Raw genomic sequence first — 25,026 nt, 5'->3', positions numbered from 1 at the left:
GGCAGTGGTTTGGTGGTGCCAGGCTGGGCACCATGGCTCTGCTGGCAGGCAGATTGTCCCATGGGGCTGTGACATTGTCCTGCTCCTGTGAAATGTCCCTAATAAGTGGGAGCAGCACATGGAGCTGTCTGAGCTGTGGGTGAAAAGCCTCATCTCCGAGCAGGGAGCTGCTGCTGGTGTTATTGTTAACAGTTTCCTGCCAGAGTGATCCTTTCCCTCAGGTGTCACCCACAGCCCCATGTTTGCCCTGTCCAGCTCTCCTCCCTGGAGTCGTGTCCCCCCCAGGCACCCAGGGCACCCCAAGGGGAGCCTTTGGCACCACAGATCTGCTGAGACTTTGGGCAGAGCCCGTGGAGCCCTGGCCACCCCAAGTTCCACACCACACTCAAGCCCAGATGGTCTCTGGATTCCAAACAGAGACAGCTGGCAGTCTTTGACTTCCAGACATCAAACAGCCTTGTGTTTGCTCGGATTTCCCCTCCAGCTAATCAGTTAATTGGAGTTAAGTACTCTGAGACGTTAGACATCCCTCTCCTCCTGATGAAGAGGCACTGCCAGCCGGGCTCCAGGGTCCAGCAGCTCCTGCCCTCCAACGTGCCTGGAATGGCAAGCTCAGGAGGCACAGACAGGACAGGGGCAGGGCCTGCAGCCTGGCACAGAGCAGCTGGGATCAGATTAGGAAGGAATTGTCCCCAGGAGGGTGGGCAGCCCTGGCACAGGTGCCCAGAGCAGCTGGGGCTGCCCCTGGATCCCTGGCAGTGCCCAAGGCCAGGCTGGACACTGGGGCTGGAGCACCTGGGACAGTGGGAGGTGTCCCTGCCATGGGTGATGTCCAATTGCCCTCCAGCCCAGCCACTGTGTGCTCCTGCTCTGTGCCATGGCCTGAAATGCTCTGCAGCTCCCTCTGAGGCTGCTGTTATTTTTTTATGAAGGCCAAATTAATTCAGAAATATGAAAAGAATGGAAACAGGCACCAATATGCCAATTTATGCATTTAGCTCTCCCCCCAGCATTTTTGATTTTCCTCTCCTTCTCCTTTCCCCCATCCCCTTGAGCAACTCAGGATGGCTGTGTTTCAGTAAGAGCTCAAACGCCTGTGAGTTCCTCCAGAGTAGTCTCATAAATTCTCATCCTGGTCTTCCCAGATGCACAACTGGTTTTTAAGTGCAGTATAGAGGTTTATCCTCATTTAACCACTCATCTCTCCATTTTTGATCTCTGCAGGCTGAGATTTCAATAGTAAACAATATTATAAACCTTAGTTTTTATGAGCTTTCACAAGCCCCAAACATTTGCTGCCTTACCATTGCACAGAGATCCTAGACCTTGCTGAAGATCAGCTCCTATAAGCCAAGAAAGTTGCTCAACAAGTTCTTTCAGAGCTGGTTCTTTCATAAAACTTTGTTTCTAGAATTCTGGGTTGGTTTTTTTCAGTTTGAATCCTGGTAGGATGTTTTAGGCAGCTGCATTTTAATCTTTAGCATTAATTAATTTGGTAAAGTATAAAGTAGCAGAAGCATAGATGACAATGCTAATGAAAGTAATAAAACCAGATTAATGGCTAAATCCAAAGAAACAGAACGCTCTGTCTCCCTGCAGACATGGATATTAATGAGATTTCCTTTGTTTCTCTCCGAGGGTGGGCAGTTTCTCCCACCCCACAAATCTCTGCAAGTGCCAAAGTGTTTTGGTATTTTGTGCCTGGTTCCACTTAGAGCTGCAGGCAGAAACTGGTAAATACAGTGAAATATTGTTAGAAACAGGGGTTTCTGACCTGACAGTAAAAGTGACAAACCAACAGCATTAATGGGGCCTTTCTTTCTTGAGGTGACCAGAGAAGAAGAGGTGCTTTGCTCTTGGTGTCTATACCAAGTGAAGTTCTGGGATTGCTTTGCTTGGGTGGGAGACACAAAGTTTTCAGCGTGTACCCGACTTATTCTGGAAATTTAAATACATAGAAATGGAAATTTAAATACATAGAAAAGAGGTGAATTAGGGAGATTCTGCCACACCAGCTGCTGGCCTGGTTATTTGCTCAAACAAATAGTGCCAAGTGTCTTGAGGAGAAATGGAACAGACTGGCGAGTGAGCAGTGCCTGTGAGCAGCTCCCATTTCCCTGAAATCTCTTTGTGCTCGGTGCCCCCTCCCCTCCTGCATTTCCAGAGGCCAAACAGGGATAAATCACAGCTCTGGCACTGGTGGGGGATATCAGCACCTCAGCCTGCCTGCCCCTTGTCTGGGAGCAAGGGCTGAAAGGAGGAGAGGGTCAGTCATTGCCAGCCAAGACATTTCTCCTGGGGAGAGAAACTCCACAAGGTGTGAAAAACGTGTGGAATTTTTTATGTCATTAGTGCTTCAAGATACTGGTTTAAAGAAGCCTCAAACATTTTAACTTATTGAATTATTTCATTTTCTGTTTTACTTTTCTATCAAGTCCCTTCTACCAAGATGACTGGAGAACCTGTGGGTAATGAGGCAAGAAATATTGACAGCAAGGGCTGATCAATGGTGAGGGTGAGAACGTTTTTTCAAACAGTTTGAGGCTTTCTTAGTGCTACTTTAACTCAGACTTCTGAGAATCGCTGAGGCATAAAAAGTCTTTGTTAAAATTCATTACTTCTTTCCCTTTATTTAAAGAAGGAGAAATAAGAGACTGCTGATGAGTTGCATGGAAAGGTCAGAATTGACAGCAACTGTAAAGAAGAACAAAACAGCTTTAAAACCTCATCCCTTTCTGATGATAAATAAAGAGCATAATCTCAATTATTTTGCTCTTCTGAGGACCAGTTTCAAGTGAAGACTTTTTTATTACATGCAATTTCTTGTCTGAAAACAAAACAAGTTGGCAGGAAGAAGTGTCCTTCCCTTGGGTGCGCTTGGCCAGTGAATTCTGAGCAGGCAGGGCCATGGATTGTACCCCAGAGAGGGCTGGACCCTGCAGGGACAGCAGGATGTGCCTCTGTGTGTCCCATGGAACGAGGGGAACTCTCTGCTCTGCTCCAGCACAGCTCAGAGCCAGCTCAGGGATTCTCTCACCTGCTGGCTGAGCTCTGGCCTGACTCTTTGGACCCACCAGGAAAGTTGCCATTTAAATTAGGCCTTTTTGGACCAAGGGAGGTTGTCCCCAAGGGAAAAACCCCTGCTGGTGCTGCAGGTGCAAACCTCATCTCCAAACAGCGAACCATGGAGAGGAGAGCAGGCACAAGGAAGGGCTGAGCTGGAACAGCAGCTGTGGCACTTGAGCCCGCAGTGCATGAGCTGCCAGCCTGTCCTTTGTCACCGGGGTGTGACTGGGACTGTGGCCTTTCAGCAGCAGCCCCGGGCTTCCCAGAGAATCCATCCCACCCCTGCGAGGCAGGACAAGCACCAGGGCTCCAATGGAAATCCACATTTCATCCCAAAGCCCTGGGACCAAGAGCCTTCAGCACGCTCACGTAAATCATGAGAGCGGTTATGAGCTGGCTGGATCGTTTCTAATGCACTGGATGTGTGTATTTAATCCTGGATGTGTGTATTTAATCCTGGATGTGTGTATTTAATCCTGGATGTGTGTATTTACTGACTGTGGAAGGGATGCCAAACGTCCCTGCTCAATCCGAGGAGCTGCCTCTCCCTCTCCGATGCTTTCCATGCGCTGGGCAGGTGAGGAGACTTTCCCTAAGTTACAGAAGGAAAAGGCTCCCCTCTCGTGGCTGCGAGGGAAAACGGCATTTTCTGCACAAAACTGGGTTCTGCCCTTCCCGAGCTGGGGAGAAATAGAAGTAAGTTACAGAATTCTAACTTATATTATATTCATATTATATTATATTCATTTTATATTTATATTCATTTTATATTTATAGTTATAGTTATAGTTATAGTTATAGTTATAGTTATAGTTATAGTTATAGTTATAGTTATACTATGTTATATAATATTATATATTATATAATATATAATATATATCATATGTTATATATCATATATTATATATATTATATATCATATATTATATATTATACATCATATATTATATATTATGTATCATATATTATATATTATTGTGGTGCTCCAGCCCAGCACAGAGCCTGCCAGCTGTGCTGCAGCAGGGGCTCAGCAGCCTCTGCCCTGTTTGCTTCAGGGAAAGGGAAATATTTGAAGGGAATTGACTGAAGTTATTTAAATGACAACTAAAAGTCATGATCTATATCAACAGTCAGAAACATTCGAGGTGAAGAGCAGATTTAAAGCTGTTTTGCATTTGCTCTTTTAAAATGCTTTCTTAGTAAATGTTGACTTTTATGTGTTGGATTTATTTTGCTCTATAAAGTCTGCTCTCGGAGAGGAGACCTGATAGATGAATGTTCAATCCATTCTGTAAATCAGGAGGCACCCATTCAGACGAGCAGGTTTTCTGGTTTTACTAGGTTAGAAATGCTGGAAAGCATCTGTTATTTACAGGACACCTGGTTTCACTTCCAGTTGGTGTGAAACTGCTTTTGAATAAAACCTGAAACTCAATTTAAAAGCTTTAAAAACAGCAGCTTGAAATTATTACTTAGAAGCTGTCTTGAAAAGCTTTGGCTGTATCGGGAAGAGAAGCTCACACAGGCACAAGTTCCAATTAAAATCAGGTTTTTATGGACCTAGGGAAGCCCAGGAAAGCCAAGTGCTTGTTCCTCATCTGTGTCTGTCAGAGGTTTGGAGCTCACAGACTCAGCCTCCCACCCCTCCTTGCTGTGGATAAATGGCAAAAAGAGGAGAAGTTTTCTTGCTTTTCCAGTTCCTTATTGGTTCCTCAGTGTTGAAGGACCTCTCATTGAGCACAGATGTACTGAAACTCAAATACACTGAATTTCCTTTTCTCCTGTTCCTGCTCCAAGTAAAGCTCATTTACTCATTTAACTGTCCAGCTTCTTGGAGCCTTACTCCCTTGTCTTCCTCTACAATATCAGCAGCAGTGATGCACTATTTGAGAATATAGAAATAGTTTATATGAAATTTAAAATAGCTGGTGTTTAATTTAGGCCCCACTCTAAGCTGGTATTATTTCATATTTCCTCTTTAAATGTGCATATTCTTAAAACACAAACACATATCAAATAATCTGAAGGGTTTTTCTTAAATATGTATTTGATCTATTGCAGAGACACTTAAATTGCAGGAAATAATTTGATCCTTGGGATTTGATGCTGGACCTACAAGGAAATAGAAAAAGGTTTGGATTCAAGGTTATGATCTTGGACAACTCTCAAAAGGAAATACAGAAAAATGTGGTGTAGGAAAGAGGCAGCCTGAAATTAGAGCTGTTGTTAACACAAATAGAACAGATTTAGGTTTTGGTTCTTACCCTCGTGCTATTTTTATACTAAAAACAGGCTAAAAAGGGGAAGTATTTTATCTAATGAAAATCCAAATATAAACAATGCGGTTTTGATTTCTAGATTTTTCTATTGAGGAAAATGTATGATTTTCAAATAATTAAAATAATCAAAATTATTAATATTGTTATTATTACTATTGCTACTATTATTTAAGATGGGCTGTAATAGGCCCAATGCTTTGACATGCACAGTAGAACTATTCATTTTTAATTATTACTTTGTGGAACTGAATCTTGTCATTTTTTCCTGATGTTGAGCAGATCTATTCAGAACACCTGAAAATGGGATGGAAATGGAATTGATCTCAGAGCCAGAGCAGGACCAGAGGAGCTCCCAACACTGGTGTGAGTACAATTTCTCAGAGCTGATGAAAATCTGGCTTTTCTCTGGTTTTGTGTCCTGTCCTTGGCCATGTCCTGCCCTTGGGCCCATCAATATCACTTTGATTATCACTGGGGCTGAGGCAGGGCCACCAGGGACCCGAGTGCTCCTCTGTGTTTGTCCAACAGAAAATCTTTTGGAGCTGGAAACACCCCCAGGTGTGTTTGCTGTGTTCAGCCCACGGGCACTGGGCACATCCCCAGCTCCCTGGGGCTTCTCAGGAGGTGCAGCCACAGCCCCAGGGCAGCCAGGGATGGTTCCCTCTCCTCTGAATGACAAACACAGCCAGGGATGGCACCTGCAGCCAGCCCAGCCACAGCCCCAGGGCAGCCAGGGGTGGTTCCCTCTCCTCTGAATGACAAACACAGCCAAGGATGGCACCTGCAGCCGGCCCAGGCACAGCCCCAGGGCAGGGTTTGTTCTCTCTCTCCTCTGAATGACAAACACAGCCAAGGATGGCACCTGCAGCCAGCCCAGGCACAGCCCCAGCAGGGAAGGGCACCATGAGGGCTGGGAGCTGCTGTGCTCATCTCCTGCACCCTGAGCAGGATTCCAGCAGGAATTTCCCCATGGAAAGGGGGTCAGACACTGGAACTGCCCAGGGAGGGCTGGGGTGCCCATCCCTGGAGGTCTCCAGGGAATTCCTGGGGGTGGCACTCAGAGCTCTGGGCTGGGGACAGGGTAGGGATGGGCACAGCTTGGAATGGGTGTTCTGAGAGGGCTGTTCCAACCCAAATGATTCTGTGATTCTGAGAGCTTTATTTATTTAAGAAACAAGGTGCAGAGGTCTCAGATCCTCCCTGAAAGTGGAAACCAGCAGCCTTTGGGCATGGCAGAGGTTAGGGAGGGCTGGGTTCTTCCCTTCTGCCACAAACAGCCTCCCCACCCACCCCTGCTGCTCAGCATCCCCCTCAAAAGCCTTTTTGGGAGTAAAAGGTGTATTTAAGCCATCCAGCTTGGAGATTTGGGTTTGCCCTTTAATGCTTAGTGAGAGGTGAAAGCTGTGCTGTGCTTGGTGCCTCATTGCTGTGCTCAGGGACACACGAGGTGTGACTGGGGCTCCTCGGGGTGAAATGAGCTGCAGAACACAAGCTGCTCTTCTGCTCTACTTTGAAGCAATAATTTATGATTCTAATTAGGCTCTGGTTTGCAAGAATGATGAATATTCACATTTTAAATAGCTGAGAAATATTAGAAATGTCTGACAGCTTTATTGGTGCCAGCTCTGAGGGCTGTGGGGGATGTTGTCCTCAAGGTGCTTTCTCAGCATCCCTTCTGCCCCATCCCTGGCGCTGCCCAAGGCCAGGCTGGACAGGGTTGGAGCAGCCTGGCACAGTGGATCTGTCCATGGAATGAGGTCCCTTCCAGCCTTTGAGCTCCCTCAAAAGGGCTGAGCCATCTCTGGAAAGCATTTTCTGTTGGCCAAAGCCCGTCCCAGGCTGGCTGGGGAAGGACAGCTCCGAGCTGATGCATTTTCCACCTAAGTGGATCAGACAGACCAAAGGGGAGCGTGAGGAAGTGTCATTATCCTGCTCCATGGGCTGGGAATGGCAGGCAGTTGCTCATTCAAAGTCACACAATAGATGTGTGGGTGCCAGATGCTGGAGATGCCAGAGATGGGATTGAAACCCAGATGTCCTGAGTGCCAGCTCAGCACTAAATTCGTGGTTAACCATCCTCAGATATCCAAGAACCTTCCTGATTCAGTCAGTACTTAGAACACTTTGCCTGCTGTGGGGATACCTCAGAGAACTCTACAGTTCCCAATGTAAAAGATGCTTTTGCTGTCCTCTTTGTCTCCTTTAGATAATGGAGAGTTCATCCATCTATGAGGTAAGAGAAGAGCAAAAGAAAACTACAGAGACTTTTCAGAAGTTGCTGTTCCATTGTGACTGAAAGCACTTGCCAGTAACAGCTGAGAATTCTTTGTTAGGAGAAATAAATCTGGTCCCACTGATCCTGTAGTAATCTCAGGTACCCCTCTGTAATATTCTGTTCCTTGGTTTCCCTTCATTCTTTGATGCATTTTTAAACGTTGCAGATCATAAAAATTGTGTTGTTTTCAGATTGATAAAGCCCTTCCTTGCAGCAGAATAAATGGAGCCTCTCTGGTGGACACAATTGGTCTGATGCAGAGCAAAGGGACAGCTTAGAAAGGAGAGCACTACCTCCAGAAAACCCAGAAAGGAAAGGAGGGGAATGTGAGTTCCAAAGGCTGTAAGCTTTGGAGCATAAATTACAATGGAAGTTTATGGAGTCTTTTGGATTAAACCAAAAGCCAGCCCCATTAAACCAAATGGAGCATTCCTAATCTGACATGTTGACAAGGACAGCCCTGCCTCTTCCAAAAGGGAGTTTCAAATGAATCCAGATTTGTCTGATGTTCCCAACAGGGGCTGGGCTGCCTCCAAAGGAAGCGATCCAGGCCAAAAGTAAACAAGATGCACATGAAGCAGTTTGTGCCACAAGGAAAACTTCCAGGGAATATGCAGAGAGGAGCAGGGGAGCCAGCAGAACCCCAGCCCAAGATGTCTTTCCTGTCTCCTCCTTGAGTCCCCTTTCTGTTCCTTTGGGCAGTGTAAATCGGAGTTTCTGCCCCAGGAGATCCCTGCTCCTCCTGCTCCCTCTCCTCCACTTTGTTTCCCCCAGCACTCAGCTCCAGGGGTGCTCAGAGGGAGCTGGCTCATGCTGGGAGCAAACCCAGCCTTTCCCAGCTGCTCCCACTGTGGCAGACACGTGTCACAGGCACTGCAAGAGCAGGACAAGCACCTTCTGCATTTGCATTTCATCCAGCTGGGACCAACCTTTTCATTTTCAGCGAGACCCTGGGAGAGCTGTCCTGGAGATTTGGGGTTGTTCAGCCTGGAGAGGAGCAGCTCTGGGGTCACCCAGTTGTGAGCTCCTAGTACCCACAAAATGATGGACAGGGACTCTTTACAAGGGCTGGAGTGACAGGACAGTATTTGGAACTCAGAAATCTCAGAAATCTGTTCCAGAGATGTGTGCTGCCTTCCACCCCTTTAACATTTAGATTTTGTGAGTGTCACACCAAACAACAGCAGTGCTGTTTGTCCCTGAGCTGTGTCATTTGCTGTCCCCAGTGATAACTGGATGATAATGGAATATTCTGGTGGAGTGTGACACTAGAAATAAATACTCTAAGAGAATTAAATGTGAAAAACAGGTTATTGGTGCCCCTTGCAAAGAGATAGCACAGGATATGGCTGCAGAATGGAAAGTGGAGACACTGCTCATAAAGCAGAAAAGAGACAATCAGTGATTTTATGTGTGTGTTCCCCACAGTCATGTTGGCTTTAATGGCAGTTTTAGGTACTGCCAAGGAAGATTTTTTATCATATATTCCCAGATAGCTGTATTTATAGATCTCCATGTACATGAGTAGATAGATGTGTGTGCATTTGTGTATAAAACCCCACAAAACCACAGCTGCTTGTTCTGTCTGGTGGAGATTTATTCTGATAATATTACAGCTGCATGTCCCAAAAAAGGGAATTTTGTTTGTTTGTGCTTTTTGTAGGTACTACAGAAGTAGCTGGAGTTGGGGATTCAAGCAGATGCTAAAATCCAAGGTTGGCCAGATCAGAACTTGGGCTTGAGAGGTGTGGAACAGAGAGAGGATCCTGCAGCAGCTCTGGGCAGGGATCCTGCTCTCTGCCTGCCTGGAGATGCCTTTTGACTTGCTCTCAGCAGGGAACTCACATTTGAGGCTTTGGCTGTGCTCCAGGGGATGTTGGGGCCAGCACGGACACTGGAGTCTCCCATGCTTGAGGAACCAGCAGAGTCAGGGGCTCTGCACTGGAGGTGCTGCTTTGGAATGGTTCAGAGCAGGGGTGCAGTTGGGATTTGGGGGGTGTCCCGGGACAGCAGGGCCCTGAGTGCCTGGGAGGGGCAGCTCCTGCTGGCCTGGGCCCTCTGCACAGCCCGGCTGGTGCTGGCCTGGGCACAGCTCATCGGCCTCTCCCTGGGGAGGATGGAGGGGTGGGGGTGACTCACAGCAGCTCTGAATCACCGGGGCTTCCCCGGCCTGGCCTGGCCTGGCCTGGCCTGGGCTGGGCTGGGCTCGGGGCCCTGCTCATCCAGGGTGGATGGGATCAGCCTGCAGCTGCCCCAGGAGCAGGGACAGCCTCCCCCCGGGGCTGGGAGAGCCCTCAGGGGAGCAGGGAAGGGAGCTCGGTCCTGCAGGACTCGTGGCTGTGGCTCCTGTGCCAGGCCAGGTTCCCTGCAGGGGCTGGGAGCTGCTCTGCTCTCCTGGCATCACCCCCTGCTTCCACCCACCCCTGAAAACCATCTCTGGCCCAAACTGGAGCTGTGAGCTGTACCACATGCTCTAAATGAAGTGCTAATTAAATACTTGTACTTAATGTAGACAGCATTTCTTTGAGCAGGCTGTAATGCAGTGCAGATGTCCCAGTCCCTCAGAGAGCAGCCCAGAACAGCGAGCTCCTTGTGTCCCTGTGGGCTGGGGCTGAGCCCAGGGGCTGGGGCTGCTCAGCCCCTGGCTGACCCAAACCCCCTCCCACAGGAACCCCAGCACTGGGAGTGCTGCAGGTGCTGCCATGGGGGTGCACACCTGGCCACGAGGGGAGGAATGGGGCAGCTGCTGAGCCACAGGGGGCTCTGTGCCCTAAAGGGACCAGGTGGGAGCTGCTGGTGCTGCAGGAGGGAGCTCTGTGCCCTAAAGGGACCAGGTGGGAGCTGCTGGTGCTGCAGGAGGGAGCTCTGTGCCCTGCAGGGACCAGGTGGGAGCTGCTGGTGCTGCAGGAGGGAGCTCTGTGCCCTAAAGGGACCAGGTGGGAGCTGCTGGTGCTGCAGGAGGCAGCTCTGTGCCCTAAAGGGACCAGGTGAGAGCTGCTGGTGCTGCAGGAGGGAGCTCTGTGCCCTAAAGGGACCAGGTGGGAGCTGCTGGTGCTGCAGGAGGCAGCTCTGTGCCCTAAAGGGACCGGGTGGCTCCCGGCTGGGGCAGCCCCAGTGCAGACAGAGCTGCACAACAAAGGGAGCCCTTGGGTTCAGCACCAAAAGCCTTTCTGGCAGCAGGAGGAAGGCTGAAAGGCCAGCTCTGGAGTAGCTGGATGCTCTGCTGAGGTTCCTGCCCCTGCAGTCGTGCTGCTCCTTGTGTTCCAGGGTCAGCAGGCGCTGGGCTCAGGAGAGCCACCCTGCCCAGGCTCTGGGGTGTGCTGGGCCATGTGTGGGCAGTGTCCCAGCCCATTCCAGACTGCCCTGGGCTCCTGTGAGGGCCCTGCTGGGCTGCATCCAGCTCCAGCTCTGTCTGCAGGGCAGGGCTGGAGCAGAATGGGAGCCTTTGTGCAGAGCCAGGCCGGGCTCAGTGGGACACACACGGGGCTGTGTGTGCAGGGCTCCTGCAGGGATGGTGCTCACTGTGCACTCTTAGACCAGAGGTTGTTATCATTTATTTATTGAGGTATTTATTGTTGTTATTTAGTGAAGCCAGCGTGTTTCCCTGGTGGAGGAAGGACCAGCATGGACTGAGCTGCACTGGGACCCTGCCTCCAGTGCCCCAAGCCTGCAGGTGAGAGTGTAAAGAGCTTGAAAGCTGCTCCTGTAGCGATTCATGGACTATTTCCTCAGCTCTTTGAAGATGGTTCTGCAGGGCTGGGAGTGCTTTTCAGGGTTCTGTGCTCTCTTGGGAGAAAAAGGAGGTAGAAATGCAAGATGTTGTAGGAATAAGAGAAAGGGGGAAGAGAGAGCAGATGGTGAGGTGGAGAGCTCCCCTTAACCGAGTGTTGCACACTGAGGATGGGAATTCAATTGCCTGTTGCTATTTATTGTGACCACATCAAATTCAAAGTACTTGAGTATTTAACTCACTGTGGATTCAGAGGTGAGTCATGAAGCAGAGCTGATCTTTTATCTTGGCCATGCTGGTGAGTGTTTCTTAGCAAGAGTCTGATTTCCACCTTCTCTGTTCTAATGGCATTGCCATTCTCAGATCATTTTGTTTTAGAGAAAAGGACAAAATGAGTAAAACTGCTGCTGCTGAGGCTCTCTGCTATGGCAGGCTCACGCCCTGCTGCAGGGATATTCTGAATTTTCACTCTCCAGACAGAGCTAATTCAGAGAGAGGGTTATCTCCTCACTCTGCTTCTGTGGACACTTCCAGGGGGATCCTCACTGCTGTTGGTGAGCAGGTCCCTGAGTCAGGCCTCATTTGGCACATCTTTGCCAAGAGACAAAGTGCCATTGGTGTGAAAGGCACATCCTGCAGCAGGGAGAGTTTGGGTGGGAGTGCAGGGGAGTGCTCCCAGTCCCAGGGCTAAGAACTTCCAAAAAAAAAACCAAAAAAAGAAGAATCCTGCAAAGCTCCAGTCTGCATGTGGAAGTGGATCTGATTTTCAATTTTCAAGTTCACTTCTCCTAATATTTCTGGGTAGGGCAAGCTGGAATAGGCTGAAATTTGTGCTGTAAATAGGATCATTCACAAGGGATGTACTTTGCCACAAAATCCTGTTCTGCCCAGGGGCCAGGCAGCCCCTCAGCCCTGGAACCATTTGTTGTGGTGCTGGGGTGCTTTTCTCTTCCCACAGAGGAAGAGTCACGTTTGAGAGAAGACAGATCCTTGTCCCAAGGATGATCTTGGAGCCAGGGGCCTCGAACAGAGGCTGCTTTTGGAGCAGGGATGTGGAGATTGTTAATGCTGGAGAGGGAACTGACTCATCACATCATCAATTCTGCTCCTCTGCCAGCACAGCACAAAACCTCCTTTATCATCTCCCTCTCTTCTTCAGTTCTCTTTTAGAGGAGTTTAGAGCTGCTCAGGGCTCCTCCTGCCCAGCCTGTGCCAGCTCTGTGCTGCTGGCTGCACCCTGGGGTGATGCAGCCCTGAGCAGGAGGAGAACTCTGCTCATCTGGGCACAAGGCAGGGGTGAATGTGAGCTCCTCACTCTGGGGTGATGCAGCCCTGAGCAGGAGGGCTCTGCCCACCCTCAGCACAAGGCAGGAGTGAAATTCATCTCCTCACCCTGGGGTGATGGAGCCCCTCTGTGCAGGAGGATTTTTCCCACCCTCAGCACAAGGCAGGGGTGAATGTGAGCTGCTCTCACTGAGCTGCACACAGAGCCCTCAGGTGCAAGGAAACTCATCTTTCCCTGGGGCTCAGCCCTGCAGTGTGAGCTCAGCAGCTCTGTTTGGACAGCAGGGGCACAGGAGGGCTCTGGCCATGGGGTGGCCCTGGGGCCCAGCCTGTTCCCTTTGCTGGGGATGCTCTGGGCGTGCCAGGCACTGCTGGGAGAGCTGGAGCTGCTGCTCTGCCCTCACATCTGCCTTTGATTTTCAATCAGAGCTGCCTGGGGAAAGGCCAACTCATCTACAGTGCTCAGGGAGGGTTTTTGTTTGTTTTAAAGGGGCTGCTTTGAGCCAACTTCAGTACCACAGAATTGGTTTTTAATACACTTTCCCCCCCCCCTGAATTATAAGTACTTTTGGGTATAGAGTATTTCACATGGATCTTAGGGGGAATTATTATTCACCATGATTTGTTTGTATGTTAAGAAGGCCCAAGACCCTCCTGTAGCAGGGGCACAGCAAAATAGGAACCCAGTGGTCCTCATGGTGCCAGGGATGCTCCTGGGGAGGTGCTGCCTCTGCTCCCTCCTCGGGAACCAGGGAACCTGAAATTTTCACTTCTCTGAGAAGCAGAGGAGGAATTGTCCCAGGTTTTATGTGAAACTTCTGGCACTTTGTTCGGGCTGGTGTCACATCCTCTCCCATTTGTGCTGCTGTGGCAGATGAGGAATTGGCTTTGTACTGAAGATCCATGAAAAGTCATTGTTTAATCAGGAACTTCAAAGGAGCTGGAAAAGGATCCATCTGTGATTCAAGCAGCTCAAGCTTTAGGGGACAAGTCTGGTACCAAAAGGAAAACAACAGAAGGTCTCAGATCACAGAGTTTTCACTCTTTTATGGCAATTTCTCTGTGAATTGCACTAACAGAAAGACTGGCCTGGAACTAACACAGGCTGCAGAAGGACCTCTGGTATTTCTTGCTGACCTTTATTTATCCAGGGCTTCATTTGATACTTTAAAAAGAGTTCTCTGAGTGGAGCATCCAGTTCCTGCTGGAAATGGCTGAGCAGTAACCCCTGGGCAGGGCAGGAGTGGGAGTGGGGCAGGGCATCCACCAGTGCCAGGAAAGGACAGAGCAGGCACAGCCAGCCCCTGAGCCCAGCAGAGGGGCTGGGACCATCACAGCCACACCTCTGGGCCCTGTGCCTGCCTTTTGTGTCAGTTAGGGCAAAACCTGGGTGAAAATCCTGCACCCACACAGCCTTGGGACTCCCGGACCCCAGACACCATTTCACCATGGATAAATGTGACCTTTCAGTCTGCTGGAGTCACTTCTTTTTTTCCTTTTTATAAATTATTATTACTCTATAGCTGTTGATTTATATTTTCTATAGCTGGTGTTTTTTTGGCTGAAGGTGCAGGTTTTAGTGCTGAAAATCCACGAGCCCCAGCCTCGCTGTGCCAGCAGGTGTGACAGGCAAGAGTCTGTCAGAGAACTGGTTCAAATATCTGTCAGAGAGCTGGTTCAAATATCTGTCAGAGAGCTGGTTTAAATATCTGACAGTAATGACTGTGTGCCTGTAGAGCAAAGCCCAGCCTGCAGGAGCCCTCACCTCTTCCTGCTGTATGGCAGAAGCCCAAAAGGGCCCTCAGTGCTGGACAAGCTAAAATCCATCATTCTTCCTGGGTTGTTGTCTTTTTGCCCTCAGAGGCTGTGACTGCAGGGCCAGGCTCCTCTCTGCCTCACGTGCACAGTGGAGCACTCAGAATTTTTCATCTCTACTTGTTTCAGTGTTTGTGGGACATTTTCAGGGAGCTGGGACAGCTTGGCCTGTCTCCTGTGGTGTGTGTAGTGACATTACCAATGCAAGATGAATAATTTTAGCTTTTTAAGGTTCTTAATTGCAATTTAAGGGTTTTTAATTGAAATTTCTTTCCTTCCTCCATGCTTGGCCTTCTGAAAATGAGTTCCTTTTTTAAAAATTCTTTTTTAAGGAAGGAAGGAAAAGCGTTGAGCTTGTGTCTGGCCCTTTCTGTTTGAACAGAGCCCTGTGTGTTACCCCCCAGCACACAAAGGGGCTCTGTGCAGGCAGAGCTGCCTGAGAGGCTCCTTGTTCAGGCCCCTCCATCCCTCCTGCAGATGGGGCAGATTTGCACCAGGGGAGCTGGGGAAGGGAGCAGCCGGCTCTGCTGGCAGGGAGGGCTGGGGTCATTGGTTCATTTAGAAATGAAGGCACGCTGAGGAGCAGAGGGAGAGTGCCAGGCTGGCTCTGCAGGATGCTGCTGGCACGTGGCAGTGCCACAGGGACAGCCCAGGGCTCCTCAGGTCTTCTGGACACTGGAGTCCCCTTTGGAAGATGGGACTTGGGAAGGGAGTCCAATGGTGAGGCATTGCCTGGACAGTAAAATCAGTTCAAGGAAATAATGAACTGCTGCACCTGCTGGTGTGAAGCCTCAGGACCTTCACCAGGTCAGGAAGCCATGGGAGCAGTTTCAGATCCCACCTGGCCATGGGAGCAGTTTCAGGTCCCACTTGGCTGATTTTCAAGCAAAATAAATGCCAAACACATCGGGGGCACGCAGGGATGAATGGGGAATGCAGGGATGAATGGGAATGTTTTGTGGCTCAGCAATTCCTCCTCCTCCTCCTCCTCGAGGGTCTCAGACCTTCCCCTTCCCTGGTGCTGAGCTGGGTTAGTGAGGGACCAGGCCAGAGCCCAGACCAGGCCAGGCTGGGCTGAGCTGTGCCAGGAGCATCCTGGGCTGGGCTGAGCTGGGCTGAGCTGGGCTCAGGCTGGGCAGTGCCTGCTGCTCCCTCCCAGACCTGCAGCTTTCCTGGCAGTGTCTGCTCAGCAGGCAGGCCATGAGGAAGCCTCTCCCACTCCCTGTGTGCTGGTGGTTTGTGTTAGAGGAGGAATTGCAGCTCTTGGCTCTGCTGGAGAGGAGCTGCTCTGCTTTCCGAGGCGTTGCTCCTCGGTGAGTGTCTCCAGCTGCTCTCCCCTCAGCCCGGGCACTGACTCATGCTTTTTGCCATCACAATAAGTCTGTTTTCATAAACAAAATTAAGTGTGCTGTGTTTATTCATTAGGGAGATTTGAAGTCTCTCAGCAACCAAGAAATATACTTGGTGGGATGATCTCCTCTCCATACTCCCCCTTTTGTCTTTTAACAGCTGAGTTGGAAGAGAAGCTTTGGGAAAGCCCTGGGTCAGTGTGTGCTGCTGGTGTGCAGCACCTCCAGGAGCCTCAGCCACTGCCAGCTGCCTCTGGACAGCTCAGGACTCGGGCTCCAGAGAGGGGAATTGCAATGGCACAGAGAAATGCTATTGAATAGGACTGAGATTGCTGAGAGACAAATGGAACTAGAAACAAGTTTCAAAGGATGTAAATAAGACTGGATACTTTAGAGAAATGGAATGTGAAAGATGTATTGTAGTAGGAACTTATCAAGGGTCATTTTAGATGATTGGCTTTGAGGCATTTCCAGCAAGGTGTGACTAAAGCTGATAGGCCAAGGAACACTTATAATGTATTGTAATTAAGAAGTAGTTTTTGATTGTGATGGTGTGAATTATAACATCAGTATTGTCTCACCTTTCACAGGAGACTGAAAATGGAATAAAAGTTTTTAAAACTCCTCTCTGGGTCAGAAAAGGGCATAATCCAACACCCTCCATGTGGGTCCCTCCATGGCCAGGCCAGCCCTGCTCCCCTGGGTCCCTCGGGTGGGCTCCCAGCCAGGCTGTGCCCAGCTCCCTGCAGATGGCACTGCCACCCTGTGCTGCAGCAACCCGAGGAAATGCAGCCTTCTGCTGTTTGTGGGTATGGCTGAGCAACAGATAAAGGGTTTATTTTAGTGGCTGCCCCCGTGCCCACCTGGATTTGGCTTAGTTTGGTCTGTGGAATAAAGAGGTGCCTCTGTGCTGCAGTCACCCCCAGTGCCTGCAGCTCCTGCAGTGCCAGCCTCTCCCAGCAGTCCAGGCTAAGTGATCCCTCAAACCTCAGCAGTTTTCTGTGCAGTTTTGCCCTTTGGGTCAGTAGGAGCTCAGATCCTCTGCTGGGGCTTTGTCTTCCCGCAATAAAATAAATTCAAGCCCCTCTACCCCGGGAGCTGCTGAGTTCAGAGGAGCAGCCAGTCCCAGTCAGGCACAGGGATGGGGAAGGTGAGGATGGTGCTGGGTGGGAGCTCCTCTTCCCTGTGAGGAGCAGCCCAGTGAGCCTGGCCACCTGAGCAAGCCAGTGATGATGTATTGAGAAAAGAATCTGCTCTGAAGCTGAAAGGCAGCTCCTTAAATTGCCTAAATTACATCTGTATTTCAGGGAAGAAAAAGAAGCTGTAAATCGCATATTTACACAGCGGAGCACGCGAGTGCTCATATGAGACCCAGATGTTCATTAGAAACATGGGCTTTTCTGCCTTGCTGCTACCCTGAAACTGGGAAAAACTCAGCTATGTTGAAGGGTTACAAAAGAGCGAGTTAAGTCTACAAAATCCAGGAAATTTCCCGTTAAGACGAAAAACCTGGGGTAGTGTTGTGGTCCTTTAATTCAGCCCCAAGACGTAAATTAAAGCCAGAGGAGCAGGTCAGGTGCTCAAGTTCTCAGAGCAGAGCTGTGGAATTTCCAGGTTAAGTTACTTAAATTTTCCTGTTGCTGAATAGAGCTGAAATCCTGTGTGCCATATATTTGCTCATCATAAAATGTTCTCTCCTAGCCAGTAACAGCTTCTTTGTTGGCGAAGCCTGTCTGGTTCCTGAGGCTCCCAGCCTTTGTGCAGGGGTTGGGACTTAAGAACTTCCACATGGCCCCTGCTCTGAGGCTTTTGTGAATAAGCAAGGCAAAACACTTGCTCCATGGCCAACAAATGCATGGAATATGGTTTGAATTCTCTGGGTTTAAATGCAAAGGATAATATTGATTTTGTTAAGGTAAATGTCTTTAATTGGACGCTGCATAAACTCGGCTCTCACTGGGCCATAATGGGCTCTGGGCATCTCTCCAGCACAGCAGTATGAAAACGTCTCTTTTAGTGTCTCCAGCAGAGAAATGCAGAATTAAGATTTAGATGAAAAAAAGTGAAATGGAGTCCATCCTCAGACTATCAAAAAGCATCTACTGCTGCAGAAGGACATTTACATAGGTGGAAATGACTGCTTTATTAAGGTCAAGCCTCTGCAGCACCTGTTGGTGTGGATTGTTTGGGGCTTTTCATTGGGGTGGTGAAGATAGAAAATGAGAAGAGGGAAATTAAGAAGTCTCAGTGTGACCAGTCTCAGGCACAGGACCCGACCCAAAGGGGAGCTGAGCAGCTCATTAGTGATGAAATGCTCCATGCTCTGCAATCCTTTTGCACAACCATTGCTGAGAATTTCTGAGGGTGACAGGACAAGAAGACAAGTGGGTGACTCAGCCCCCTGATATTCATTTATCAAGGGCAGTAAAGGTGTTTAAGAACAGACTAAACACTCTTGCAGCAGGTGATGCCCTTTCATTTATTGCTAATCTACCATAGTACAGGCAATATATAAAAATACTTTACAGATAGCAAAAAATCATTACATTGGAGGTTAACAACGTTGTTGTAGGAATGTAAATGATATAAACCCCTTTTCAATTGTGAGAGTTGGGTTTTTGAACAGGAAACTTGATTCAAAAGACATCAGTTAGGATGATGTGAGTGACAGTGCTTACTCATGTGTCAAAATATGGCTTTACCTGAACATCCAGGGCAGGGAGGGCTGGCTTGGGGGGAATCACTTCATAATTACACAGAGAAAAATGTGAGTGCCAGGCAGGCCAGCACTGCTCAGGCTCCCTGTGCCCAGGTGCCACCAGCACAGTGGTGCCCCAAGCAGAGCCCATCCTGCAATAACTGCAGGTACCAGCAGCACATCTGGGCACTCCTGGGCTTTACAAACGTTATGAATTTCTGAGACTTCTGGAGCTTTCCACCCAATGTTGCTATTTTAGGAGTTACAGAAGGAAACTCAACCCCCCCAGGTAACTTTTTGCATTTGAGGACATCTTTGCAGCATCAGCACCTTCGGATGAAATTTATTGCAATGTGCAGGTACTAATTTATACTTTTGTACCGCTGAAACAACACAAATGGCTAAAAAACCTTAAACAGACCAGGGTGGGATGGACACTGGCTGGCAGCTACAGTTGGTGTCAGCTGGGAGCCCTGCAGTTAGAACCAGCAGATACTAAAGACACAGATGCCAATCTGATTTAAAACATTCCAAAAGGTGGATTATTCACTGTGAACTGAGATGAATAAAGGATTACAATCTTCCACGTGTGATGGCAGAGTGTTGCCTCACAGGTAAGAAACCACTGCCATGTAAATGATGAGGAAAAGAGTTGGTTTCTGGAGAATTTTACAATTCACCCCACTGAGACCCAGCAGTGGCATCTCTTCCTATTGCACAGGAATATGGAACATAAATAACAAACACTCAGAATTGCAGCTAAACTGGAACATCAGATCATTTTAAGTGGTGTAAAAATTATGAGGATCTGAATCGGTTTAAGATTTGAAATTAAGACAGTCATTTTCCTGAGTCCCATCTGGCAGATCATTGTTCCTTATTAAGTAGCAATTTGGAAAGAAATGCAGGGGAAAAAGTCAGATTGAAATATTTAGAAACATATTTCTGAAGCGTTTAAAGCTGTCTTTGAAGTCTTTGGGAAATTTATCAAATACATCTTTTTCTTTTCTTTTTTTTTTTTTTAGAACAACGACAATTCAACAACAATTGCATAGAAAAGTAAGAAAATGAAAACTGATCCTTTATAAATACAAACCTTAATCCAAAAGTTGTTGCATATTTGGTCAGACAAAAAGCACAGTCACTTTTGTTGCAAAGATACGGATTACAAAATGCACTTTAAAAAACATGCTAGCTACTTTGAGGACTGGTCTAGATATGTTATGAAGCAGCAGCTTTTTATACACTGGAGAATAACATAGTGCTGGTTTTGGAAATCCTCTACATTCAGGAACTGCTGTATTCCTACAGAATGGAGGGGTACATATTTACATGGATACAAATAAAGCAAGTGCAAAACCCATGACTCTTCTACATTCTTTCTCCCAGTAAAAACAACATACATGAGACACTTTCACTCCTCTGCTGTTGCTCAGATCTCATTTTTTGCTCATTCTCATGGAGAAAAACAAAACCAGGACTTTGTATTTCATTGCAAGTATCTTCACAAGCAATTCCTCTCCTGGCAAACTCGACTTCCAACACTCATAACTGACAAAAAAAAATCTTCCTGATATCTGCCCACTCCCACTCCACTCTCAGACTGTTTACATATCATGAATGATGATTTTTATTCTACGTATATTTGATGCAGAGTTTATAGAAGCTCATCCTGTATTCGCAGCCAAAGCTCGGATGGAAAAATGGAAGTTAAAAAAAAATACACACACACACACAAAAGACAAATAAAAAGAGATGAACTTTTGAGTTCCAACATGAACTTCACATGGTGCAACTTTGGTGGAAAATGCATTAGAGTTGTTCACCCTGCAGACAAGATATTTGTAGGCCTTTGGTACAATGGCAGGAAGGCACTGTGGTGAAACATTCAGATAACTGAGGAAAGAGAGAATTTCCTCATGTGCAAATATGGCTATCTTCCAGACAAAGTGAGAACAAATTGCTCACAAAATGTATTAACTCTTCCAAGGTTAAGCTCGTGCCTCTACAGAGAGAAAGTTGTACTAAATAACAGAAATACTAATACTGGAAAAACTCTGCCCAGCAAGAACAGGAAATAATTTAGTACTGTATATATTGAAACTCTTCAGCCTAGCTATATATTTTAAGATATCATTTTCCTTTTTAAAGAGACAACGATGCACAACACTACGCCTGAGGATGCTCCTTTTCTCCGGAAATAAATACAAAGGTGGTTGAAGCTGAATTGTTTAACTACTGCTGCATGGAAAAGCAGATGGGGCAGCAGAGCCTCAGCTCGTGCAGCTGTGGCTGAAGCCCTAAAATTCAGAATACATGGGGTGAAGCCTCCAAGCTGAGCTGCTGGGAGACAACACAGGAGGGACCCGGCTCTGCACGGGGTGTTCACTTCTAACCATGGATAAAATAATCACCCACAGAGAGCAGGGCATGGCCTGGGCTGGCAGGGACCCCAGGCACAGCCAGGGATCCAGGGGCAGCCCCAGCTGCTCTGGGAATTCCAGCCCAGCCCCTGCCCACCCTGCCAGGGAGGATTTTTATCCTCATTTCTGATTTAAAGCCATTTGAAGCCATTGCCCCGTTGTCCTGTCACTGCCAGCCTGTGTAAAGAGCCCCTCTCTGTGTGGGTGTATTATACAAATGACATTGTGCACTGCATTAATACCTATGCATTAAAAAGGAGGAGGGAATACAGCCAATGCAAGCGTGCCTGGAGCACCTGTAGCACATTAAAAACCCCTTCCCCCCAAAAAAAAACCCAAACAAAAAACATCAGCCCCAAAAAAACGGGAAAAAACCCTCAAACCCTAAAAAAACCCCTCCAATCAAACAAACAAACAAACAAAAAAAAAAGGCAACAAAAGAAAAAGCAACCCCCAGAAATAATCCAACAAATCCAAACCCAACTCTCTGTTCCCCTCTATAGCAAAGAGCCTGAAGAACACATGAGCACAGTGGAAATAATCTGGTGTATTTGGCTGCAGGGCTGTGCCTGCCTGGCTGCCCTGGGCCCTGAACAGCCTTTGCTCCAAGGTTTCAGCTACTCCTTCCTTTGGGGGGTAATTTATTAAAAGGACATTTCAGCCTCAACAACCCAGAAGGCAGAACTTAAACACTGACCTTTCCCTTTGCTCAGATCCAGCACTAGATTTTACTTCCAACCCCCTTTCCTAAATTGATATTATCAAAAAATAAATATGCAAAAAATTATTCTCCTAACTCGATGAGTAGTTGCTGCAGACAATCACCAGAGCAGCAGCAGCAGCAGCACATCTCACATCTGAAAGGACCTTCCTGGGCTTCTTTCAGCTTCCATTTAAAATCCAGCAAAAGAGAAGGTTCTGCCAGTAATCTGAAGATATTTTTTTTCTGTGGATGGGTTTCTGTTGTTTTTTAAATTTCTCCTATACTTTACAGGTTGGATCATGGAAAATGTTTGATACATCCAAGTATGAAACTGGGGAGATGCATTTGGTCTGTTCTTTTACTCAGCTATAGCACAGAACTTCTGACAAGGCAACTTTTGGCCTTTAGAATATGTCAAAATTGTCTCATTCATCAGACTGCACTAAAAACCCCTAATATGTGTCAGATTCTGGCCCAGTGACAGCTTTTAACAATCCAAAATAGCTTTTTGAGGCGTGAGAGCCAGTCAGGCCTGCTGAGTGCTGCCTAACAGGAATTCCCCTCTTCAGCAGGGCTGGGCCTCACTTTAGTTTCTGGAAAAGGCAGCAATTAAAAAATTAAAATTAAAATGAAAAAAGGCCATTTTCACCTGTGCAGGTCCAGGCTGGGGCTTGGCCAGGGCACCTGCAGGGCAGAGCTCACCAGAAGAGCACCAGAGAGGCACCCCAGGAGTTCGGGGTGTTGGGATACAGGGAACTCATTTTGGGGTGAAAGATCTGAACCCCACAAAGCAGGAGTAGAAGCCAGGGGTGCCATTGATGCCAGGCTGGGATGTGCAGGGCTCTGCTCTGGGTCTGGATCTGAGCTGGGCAGAATCTGGAGTTCAGAGCTGCTCTTGTGATGTTCAGACTTCGGTTCAAGAGCCAAATTTTAGCTGAGCCCCAGCTCAGGTGTTCTGAAGAACCTAATGCTTCTGTCTCCCACTCTAACCCCAAGACCTTGCAGAGTTTAAGCTTTCAGTGGCAGAAAATATATTCTTTCTGATAGTCCTGAAGAAATTTTAGTTGGACCAAGCCATGCTGTGCAGGTATTGTGCAAAACCTTTCTTGAGACATTGGGGAACCAATTTTGAGGCTGCTCTGCTGTATTCCCATCCCCTCACTCCTGCTGTGAGCAGTGGACACTGCCAAGTTTACTGTGACACAACTGAGAACTGGATTAATTTCACTGTGCTCTAGAGCAGAGCTCAGGCTCTGCATTCCTGAAAATATCAGCATTCCTTATTTATAAAACCAGGAAAGATTGCTATGGAATTCCTAAAATGTTATGGCTATCTTTGACTGTACACTGGTTACCCACTCAGAAGCCTTTTATCCCTGACTCCCTAAATATTCTAACTTGTACAACTGCAGGTGGCAGTGGTTACCTGGAATGTGCTAAGCAGGAGTCAGGACAGGATATTCTAACACACGAAGCAAAACATAACAGAATACTAACTCCCATGGAAATGGAACCTTTCCAGGAATTGCTGGTAGCTTTGCAAAGCTAAAGAGGCCAGGTGAATATAAATAAGTGTCTATTTTCTCTGGATTGTATGGCTTCTGTAAGATGCAATTATTTTCCTCTGCAGCTTGGGTGAGTAAATGTGCCAGCTGCTAAATGAGACAAGGTATGAGCCAAGAGCAGGTTCTACATGAAAAGAAACAGCAAAAATTTGATAGAGAGAAAATATCTAAGGTGTGTTCATATACTGCCTAAATACTAGTAAGGATCAATCATAAAATCTTTGGATTTACTGTGACTCCTATATATTAATCTCTGGTTTACCTGGGTTTATTTTACCTTGGGGCAAGCATTTGCAACTGCTGAATTGCTCTTTTCACTGGTTGGTTATGAGAATCCCTCTCTTTCAAATTCCTATCCAGCCTGACAAGAAAAATGAAGAAAACTGGATTGAGCTGAGATCTCCTGTTTGAAATACCAACCCCAGTGCTCAGAGCAAACTGGCTTTGATCCTGGACTGGCTGAAGGCTGAGCGAGCTTGGCTGCCTCAGTTCCCTGCAATAATGACATTTCTCAGGAGGGCTCTGTGACCTGCAGGGCACATCACTGTTGGTGCCCTGCAGGATGGTGCTCCTGCTCCATGAATAGATTGCTGTGTTCCCTCTGCCCACCCCAGTGCCCTGCCCAGGGCACGGCTCCTGCGTTCCCCCACGGATGGACGGATGGATGGATGGACGCACAGACAGATGGGCTGCAGCAGGCCTGAAGTGTTTCCTCAGACAGATGCTCTGTTCCAGGAGAACAATGTGGTCTCTGGATGGAAGGAAGGGTGTCCTGCGTGCTGTTTACACACAGAGGTGCGAGGTGCTCAGCCAAGGCTGTCATTGGTGCCAATTCATTGTTCCTTGCACTGAGTCTCTGCCTGGAGATGAACTGCAAAGGAAGCCAGAGGTTGCAGGGGCACTGGAAGGATCTAAGAGGTCACTTGTGGAAGGATTTGGTAAAAGTTGTCTCACAAATCTCTTCTTCTATGTCTGACTTCTGGCAGGGAGTCCGGAAAATTCCTTCCTGATAATTTCGTTAACTGGGAAATAAAAGAAAGAAGAGGAAACATTAAAGCACTTCCAACATCAGGACAAGTAAAAAGTAAAAGCAATCCTTGGGCAGTCAAGCTGCAAACATCCCCTCTGCATTCATAACTCAATTTCACTAAAATCTAAATAAAAGATTTTTAGGAGGGGAGGGGAGAGAGGGTTTTTTTAGGAAGGAGGGGAGAGAGGGGGTTTCACTGCATTCAACATGATTCAGGTGCCATAGAACAGAGAGAGGTGTGCCCAGGGCCTGCCCCAGCCCTCACACACACTGCCTGTGCCACAGGCACTGCCCTCACCCCAGGGGAAAAGGGAGGAGCATCTCCAGCTATCCAAGCATTTCCACAGCTTCACTAGGCTGAACGAGAAATACTTTAAAGAGAAAAAGGCCAGGTTTGGAGGAAATACAGTGGACAGTGATGAAAACACAGAGGCTGCAATTCAGGTGAAAAAGTTTGCATTTGGGTGGTTTATGTTTGGAATTTTTTTAATCCCACTCTAGACTCTAGCTGCTTTACATCTTTATTATCATTTATTTGCAGAGTGGAGCACAAACACCCTGCACTGTTTGTGGGAGAGGCTGGGACAGGCCTGTCAATAAAGCTCAAGGGAAGACACTGAAGAGCTCTGCTGTCTGTTTAAAAGTCAGAACAATATCACTTTAATTACAACAGCCAACGTCTCCTGGGAACTTTCCACACTCACTTGCCTAAAGCACCCTCTGGCACCTCCTGGAACAATAATTCTCTCTCTAGAATTCAGGTGCTCCCTGGAATTTAGGTGCAGAACTCCAGAACTGCCTTTTTGGGG

The 25,026-nt window shown here is 47.7% G+C and overlaps 1 protein-coding gene and 1 long non-coding RNA gene across 5 annotated transcripts in view; one reads left to right on the top strand and one right to left on the bottom strand.

Moving 5' to 3' along the window:
- Positions 1 to 1,840: 1,840 nt before the first annotated feature.
- LOC139599385 (uncharacterized) lies at positions 1,841 to 21,337 on the top strand. Of its 3 annotated transcripts, XR_011682228.1 has the most exons (5): positions 1,841 to 3,762; positions 5,128 to 5,198; positions 5,625 to 5,708; positions 11,207 to 11,293; positions 16,389 to 21,337. It is a non-coding gene; the product is annotated as an uncharacterized lncRNA (long non-coding RNA). The 3 variants fall into 3 exon arrangements; XR_011682226.1 differs by having other exon boundaries at positions 11,207 to 21,337; XR_011682227.1 differs by lacking the exon at positions 5,128 to 5,198 and having other exon boundaries at positions 11,207 to 21,337.
- The window catches only part of NFATC2 (nuclear factor of activated T cells 2), an 84,657-nt gene continuing 77,889 nt past the window's right edge, over positions 18,259 to 25,026 (bottom strand). For both annotated transcript variants that reach the window (XM_071446647.1, XM_071446646.1), the window contains exon 10: positions 18,259 to 24,209. In XM_071446647.1, coding sequence (XP_071302748.1) covers positions 24,154 to 24,209 — 56 coding nt within the window. In that variant the 3' untranslated portion in view covers positions 18,259 to 24,153. The remainder of the gene's footprint in view (positions 24,210 to 25,026) is intronic.

Source organism: Agelaius tricolor, unplaced genomic scaffold (assembly GCF_023055355.1).
Source record: "Agelaius tricolor isolate 1412-34295 unplaced genomic scaffold, bAgeTri1.0.p SCAF_23, whole genome shotgun sequence".
NCBI classification, from domain to species: domain Eukaryota; kingdom Metazoa; phylum Chordata; class Aves; order Passeriformes; family Icteridae; genus Agelaius; species Agelaius tricolor.
The sequence above is the reverse complement of the archived record's forward strand: the minus strand, read 5'-3'. Positions and strand labels throughout refer to the sequence as shown.